The sequence below is a fragment of the Ascaphus truei genome, chromosome 15 (assembly GCF_040206685.1).
Source record: "Ascaphus truei isolate aAscTru1 chromosome 15, aAscTru1.hap1, whole genome shotgun sequence".
NCBI classification, from domain to species: domain Eukaryota; kingdom Metazoa; phylum Chordata; class Amphibia; order Anura; family Ascaphidae; genus Ascaphus; species Ascaphus truei.
The window spans coordinates 5,081,665-5,088,738 of NC_134497.1; the positions used below are offsets into that span (position 1 = coordinate 5,081,665).

Sequence of the window (7,074 nt, forward strand, 5' to 3'; positions counted from 1 at the left end):
TAAATAAATAGAATAAAAACACGAGTACTATAACCGATTGGACATTTTAAATCCCCCTAGTTATTTTTTGCATGATATATTGTCACTTTTTTTTAACAAGCCTTTTTATTTTCTTATATTATACACCAGAGATCTCGTTTGGGATTGTTACATTTTCTGTAATACAAAGGCTAACACGTCCTATAATAGGAGGTACAGTAACTGATTGGTTTGCATGACCCATTCTGCGTGTTACATGCTTATTATTTCACGTCTCAGACATGTTGTGTAATAAGCTGGCAAGCTAGAAATGATAATATTGGAGGAATAAAATTGGGGAAAGGGGGTCTGGGTATCAAAGCAAAGATAGTGGGTCACAAGTGAACCCAAATGCAGGAGATGCATAGAAGCGGGTCGGAATTGGGCATAGAAGGGGCACTACGTGTTTCTTATCTGCCGTTACATTCTGCGCATGTAAAAATATCCCAGTGTAATCAATAGGAATTTGTCTCATTGATCCACAACTTGCAATAGTTTCGCTTCAGCAATGTCCCACTTTTACTGTTATCTACAGAAACAAATAGAAGCGGTAACAGTGTACTCTGTGCGTTACAAGAGAGACAATACAGTACAGGGAACTATTGTACAATAAGGGCAACAAGCAAGATCGGATAATAGGAAAGGAAATCCCTGCCCCGCAGAGCTTACCATCTAAGTGGCATATTGGGAGACGCCTAGATTCCACCCTCACCCAGTAATGCCCACCAGAATCCCATTCCTGTCTCTGTGTAATAGTCTATTTTGCTCAACACCTCGACCCCCCCCCCCCCCCTCCTCCCGCCACCCAACAGGTCAGGTTTTCAGGATATCCCTGCTTCAGCACAGGTGGCTCAATCGGTCCCTGCTTCAGCGCAGGTGGCTAAACCAGAGGCTCCGTCCCAGTGCTAGGATATCCTGAAAACCTGACCTGTTTGGAGGGGAGAGGCTCCAGGACTGGATTTAAGTACCCCCTGCCTCAGACTAACCTAGAAACAGAAATACAAACAAAGACGTGTCCTTTACTGCATTTCCAATAAAGCATTATTTTTATTATGTATAATTTATTGCAATAAAGGGCAGTTTAACCCCACAGTTCCAAGCCCCCACAGACAGTGCAGGGGGGGGGGAGTGGGGAGTTAGGGGGAATAGGGGGTGGCGATGATCTATGTGAGAAATACTGGGTGGGTGTATAGTGCATATATTCTGTTTGCAGTTTGAAGAAGGCGCCTGTGGGTGTCATGTGAATGGCTTTTTTTCAGTTCCCATAGTGCAGTTTGAGTTGCATGCTCCACCCTATTTCTCAGCCTCAATACCAAACCCATAGGAAATGCAAGGGCTGGAATAGCAACCCCCAAAAAAGAAGCCATATCCCATACACGCAAGGAGGGAGGCTGCAGCCACAGATCAACAAGGGCCTGGTTTATGCTTCATTCGGTGGGATTTTGGGGAGGACACACCCTCCTCTGTGGGTGAAGAAGAGGGGAGACAACCCCCCCCCCACCACCCCCCAATACGTCCCCGTTTGGGGGGGAGAAGATATTGAAAGAAGAGAGGGGGAAAAAAAAAACCCCAAACCCAGAAAAGAGGCTAGAAAAAAAAGGAAAGAGAGGGGGGGTGGGGAGAAGATCAAAATGTGGAGGAGAGAACAAGGAACCCACAGAAATACCCACCCTACTAATTGGAATTATTAAGGACCCTACAAGCAGGACCAGCATATAAAGGGGACACCGGATTTGGGGCCTGGCTGACATTTTTTCTTTCTTCCTCATCTCGGATATATATTTTTAATTGAATTCTTTTTTTAAATCCTCTCTTTTTGGGGGGGGTGGTTGTTGGATTTTGGGGGGCGGGTGCTGGATTTTGGGGGGCGGGTGCGTTTTTTTAAGTAGGGTATATTGTGGTGCATGATTATCAAATCTGCCATTTAACACCCCAGGCAGCCCACATATCCCCCCCTAACCCCCCCCTAATATCATTGTTTTAAAAAGGGGGAGGGGGGGGTTATTCACACCAACCCTTTTACTTATAGGAATTTTCCTTTTAGGGGTCCCCCCCATCACTTATTTATTTGAATGGTCACCCCCTTTTTTTTTTTTTGCTAAGGATTGTGTCCCCCCCTCTTCTGAGGAAAAGGATGTAGTAATTCCCCCTCCCCCCCCATCCTACAGAAAGGACATTGCAATCTATATACCCCTATAGATACATATGTAACATTTCCCACCCTCCTCCCCCTTTTTAAAGAAATATATTGAGAAAAAGGAGGAGGAATTACAAGAGGGCGACCATTTTAAGACAGGAAAAGGTAGAGAGGGGGAGGCACCGGGTGTGTGTATATATATATATATATATATATATATATATATTATATATTGCATTACAATAAGGGGGAGGCACATGGAATATTGAGGTGACATACTTTGGGGGTTTACTTTTTTTTAGGGGGGGAGGGAGAACCTGAGACCTCCCCCCACCCCCCAATCCCTAAATCTGCCCCCACCCCCCAATCCCTAAATCTGCCCCATACCCCCCCAATCCCTAAATCTCCCCTGACCCCCCCCCCCCTGCTCATTAATTCCATAATTGCTACCACCCCCCCTACTGGGGGGGCCCGTGTTGCAGGTTATTAGGTTGGGTACCCGCTTTTTTTTGGGGGGGGGGGGGTACCACCACCCCTGTAATCCGGATTGAATCCGGTGTGTGAGAACCGGTTTATATTCGGAGTGGGTTTTTTTTTAATCCGGTTTAGTCCCCCCTCTCTCCCCCCCGGTGGGGCGGAAGGGGAGGGCTGCGGCCTTGTTGTGTGTGTTTGCGGGTGTGTGCTGCCTCCTGCGGGCGTTCCTGAGCGGCGGTGCCCGGGGGGGTGCTGCGGAGATATATAGTGGTATTGGGTATCACTCCCCCGGGTTGCGGGGGGGGTGGGGGTGGGAGAGGAGGATGGGGTGTTTGGGGAACACTAAGACGGAGGACCAGCGGAATGAGGAGAAGGCGCAGCGGGAGGCCAACAAGAAGATAGAGAAGCAGCTGCAGAAGGACAAGCAGGTCTACCGGGCCACGCACCGACTACTACTGCTGGGTGAGAGGGGGCCTGGGGGGGAGGGGGTGAGAGGGAGGCTGCTGGGTGAGAGGGGGCCTGGGGGGTGGGGGTGACAGGGGCCCGAGGGGGAGGCTGGTGGGTATGAGGGGGGTGACAGGGGCCCGGGGGGGGGGGGGGAGGCTGCTGGGTAAGGGGGGTGACAGGGGCCCGGGGGGAGGCTGCTGGGTAAGGGGGGTGACAAAGGCCCGGGGCTGGTGGTGGTGGAGGCTGCTGGGTAAGAGGGGGGGGAATGGGATGAGGAGGAATGGGGAAGATGGGGGGTGACTGGGTGAGAGGGGGCCTGGGGGGGTGGGGGTGACAGGGGCCCGAGGGGGAGGCTGCTGGGTATGAGGGGGGTGACAGGGGCCCGGGGGGGGGGAGGCTGCTGGGTAAGGGGGGGGTGACAGGGGCCCGGGGGGAGGCTGCTGGGTAAGGGGGGTGACAAAGGCCCGGGGCTGGTGGTGGTGGAGGCTGCTGGGTAAGAGGGGGGGGAATGGGGATGAGGAGGAATGGGGAAGATGGGGGGTGACTGGGTGAGGAGGAGGGGGGGTGAGGAATGGGCGAGAGGGGGGGGAGGAGGGGAGGGTGGGGGGAGGAGTGTGGTGGGGGGAGGAGGGGGGGGGTGAGGAGGAATGGGGGGGTGAGGAGAAATGGGGGGGGTGAGGAGGGTCGGGGGGTGGTGTGGGGGGGGTGAGGAGGAATGGGGGAGAGTGGGGGGGTGAGGAATTGCGGGGGTGAGGAGGAATGGGGGCGAGTGGGGGGGGTGAGGAGGAATGGGGGCGAGTGGGGGGGGTGAGGAGGAATGGGGGCGAGTGGGGGGGTGAGGAGGAATGGGGGGCGAGTGGGGGGGGTGAGGAGAATGGTGCGAGTGGGGGGGGGGTGAGGAGGAATGGGGGCGAGTGGGGGGGGTGAGGAGGAATGGGGGAGAGTGGGGGGGTGAGGAGGAATGGGGGAGAGTGGGGGGGGTGAGGAGGAGTGGGGAGGGTGAGGAGGAATGGGGGGGGTGAGGAGGAGTGGGGGGGGTGAGGAGGAGTGGGGGGGAGAGTGGGGGGGGTGAGGAGGAGTGGGGAGGGTGAGGAGGAATGGGGGGGGTGAGGAGGAATGGGGGAGAGTGGGGGGGGGGTGAGGAATGGGCGAGAGGGGGGGAGGAGGGGTGGGGGAGGGTGGTGGGAGGAGTGTGGGGGGGGTGAGTGGGGGGGGGTGAGGAGGAATGGGGGGGTGAGGAGGGTCGGGGGGTGAGGGGGGTGAGGAGGGGTGGTGTGGGGGGGGTGAGGAGGAATGGGGGAGAGTGGGGGGGTGAGGAATTGCGGGGGTGAGGAGGAATGGGGGCGAGTGGGGGGGTGAGGAGGAATGGGGGCGAGTGGGGGGGGTGAGGAGGAATGGGGGCGAGTGGGGGGGGGGTGAGGAGGAATGGGGGCGAGTGGGGGGGGTGAGGAGGAATGGGGGAGAGTGGGGGGGTGAGGAATTGCGGGGGTGAGGAGGAATGGGGGCGAGTGGGGGGGGTGAGGAGGAATGGGGGCGAGTGGGGGGGGTGAGGAGGAATGGGGGCGAGTGGGGGGGGTGAGGAGGAATGGGGGCGAGTGGGGGGGGGGGTGAGGAGAATGGGGGCGAGTGGGGGGGGTGAGGAGGAATGGGGGAGAGTGGGGGGGGTGAGGAGGAGTGGGGGGGGGGTGAGGAGGAGTGGGGGGGGGGTGAGGAGGAGTGGGGAGGGTGAGGAGGAGTGAGGAGGAGTGGGGGGGGTGAGGAGGAGTGGGGAGGGTGAGGAGGAGTGGGAGGGTGAGGAGGAGTGGGGAGGGTGAGGAGGAGTGGGGAGGGTGAGGAGGAATGGGGGGGGTGAGGAGGAATGGGGGGGGTGAGGAGGAATGGGGGCGAGTGGGGGGGCGGGGTGAGGAGGAATGGGGGCGAGTGGGGGGGGTGAGGAGGAGTGGGGGGGTGAGGAGGAATGGGGGAGAGTGGGGGGGGGGTGAGGAGGAGTGGGGGTGGTGAGGAGGAATGGGGGAGAGTGGGGGGGGGGTGAGGAGGAATGGGGGCGAGGGGGGGGTGAGGAGGAGTGGGGGGGGGTGAGGAGGAATGGGGGCGAGGGGGGGTGAGGAGGAATGGGGGCGAGTGGGGGGGGGGGTGAGGAGGAATGGGGGCGAGGGGGGGGTGAGGAGGAATGGGGGCGAGTGGGGGGGGTGAGGAGGAATGGGGGCGAGTGGGGGGGGTGAGGAGGAATGGGGGAGAATGGGGGGGGGGGTGAGGAGGAATGGGGGAGAATGGGGGGGGGGTGAGGAGGAATGGGGGAGAGTGGGGGGGGTGAGGAGGAATGGGGGAGAGTGGGGGGGGTGAGGAGGAATGGGGGAGAGTGGGGGGGGTGAGGAGGAATGGGGGAGAGTGGGGGGGGGTGAGGAGGAATGGGGGAGAGTGGGGGGTGAGGAGGAATGGGGGCGAGGGGGGGTGAGGAGGAATGGGGGCGTGAGGGGGATCTGGGGGGAGGAGAAGAGGATGGGAAGAATGGGGGGGCGTGAGGGGGATCTGGGGGAGGAGAAGAGGAAGAGAAGACTGGGGGGGTGTGAGAGGGGCCAGGGGAGGCTACTGGGTGAGAGGAGGGGGGAGGAGGAATGGGGGTGAGAGGAGGGTCCAGGGGGTGGATGAGAGGAAGGGAAGACCTGGGGAGGGGGGTGAGTGGGGCCAGGGGGAGGCTGCTGGGTGAGGGGAGGGGAGGAGGACTGGGGGGATCTGGGGGGAGGAAAAGAGGAAGGGAAGACTGGGGGGGGGGGTTGGTGAGGAGGAATGGGGGGATCTGGGGGGAGGAAAAGAGGAAGGGAAGACTGGGGGGGGGTGTGAGAGGGGCCAAGGGGAGGCTGCTGGGTGATAGGAGGAATGGGGGTGAGTGGGGGGATGAGGAATGGGGGTAAGCGGGGGATCCGGGGGGAGGAGGAATGGAGGTGAGCGGGGGGAGGAGGAGAGGAAGGGAAGACGGGGGGGGGGGGGTGAGAGGGGTATGGGGAAGGATGCTGGGTGAGAGGGGGGGTAAGGGGGATCTGAGGGGAGGAGGAGAGGAAGGGAAGACTGGGGGGGTTGGGAGGGGCCAGGGGAAGGATGCTGGGTGAGGGGGATCTGGGGGGGGGAGAAGAGGAAGGGAAGATGGGGGAGGTGAGGGGGACCAGGGGGAGACTGCTGGGGGGGGGGGGGGGTGGGGGAAGGTCAGAGGCCCGGGGTGGGGGGGTTGAGAGGAGCTGATGGGGAGGGTGGTGCTAACTTGGGGCCTAGGGCAAGGAAGGTAAGGGGCCCTGTAGAGAGTACCTACATCCTTAATTACTCAACTGCCTGTACTCACCAATCCAAAACTCCTTTCCCTCCGCACTCCTAATGCCCCTCTCTCCTTTCCCCCCGCACTCCTAATGCCCCTCTCTCCTTTCCCCCCGCACTCCTAATGCCCCTCTCTCCTTTCCCCCCGCACTCCTAATGCCCCTCTTTCCTTTCCCCCCCGCACTTTTAATGCCCCTCTCTCCTTTCCCTCCCGCACGCCTAATGCCCCTCTCTCCTTTCCCCCCCGCACTCCTAATGCCCCTCTCTCCTTTCCCCCCCGCACTCCTAATGCCCCTCTCTCCTTTCCCCCCCGCACTCCTAATGCCCCTCTCTCCTTTCCCCCCGCACTCCTAATGCCCCTCTCTCCTTTCCCCCCCGCACTCCTAATGCCCCTCTCTCCTTTCCCCCGCACATCCTAATGTCCCTCTCTCCTTTCCCCACCGCACTCATAATGCCCCTCTCTCCTTTCCCCCCGCACTCCTAATGCCCCTCTCTCCTTTCCCCCCGCACTATTAATGCCCCTCTCTCCTTTCCCCCCGCAATCCTAATGCCCCTCTCCTTTCCCCCCGCACTCCTAATGCCCCTCTCTCCTTTCCCCCCGCACTCCTAATGCCCCTCTCTCCTTTCCCCCCGCACTATTAATGCCCTCTCTCCTTTCCCCCCGCAATCCTAATGCCCCTCTCTCCTTTCCC

At 59.4% G+C, this 7,074-nt stretch overlaps 1 protein-coding gene across 7 annotated transcripts in view; it reads left to right on the forward strand.

Annotated features, from left to right (window-relative positions):
- Positions 1–7,074, forward strand: part of GNAS (GNAS complex locus) — a 186,980-nt gene that overhangs the window by 87,474 nt on the left and 92,432 nt on the right. Inside the window, exon 1 of one of the 7 annotated variants that reach the window (XM_075571341.1) lies at positions 1,886–3,091. The exons of 4 other annotated variants lie outside the window; for them this stretch is intronic. In XM_075571341.1, coding sequence (XP_075427456.1) covers positions 2,953–3,091 — 139 coding nt within the window. In that variant the 5' untranslated portion in view covers positions 1,886–2,952. Of the gene's footprint in view, positions 1–1,885; positions 3,092–7,074 lie in introns of those variants that run through there. 2 more of the 7 variants (XM_075571343.1, XM_075571345.1) reach the window with 2 other exon arrangements.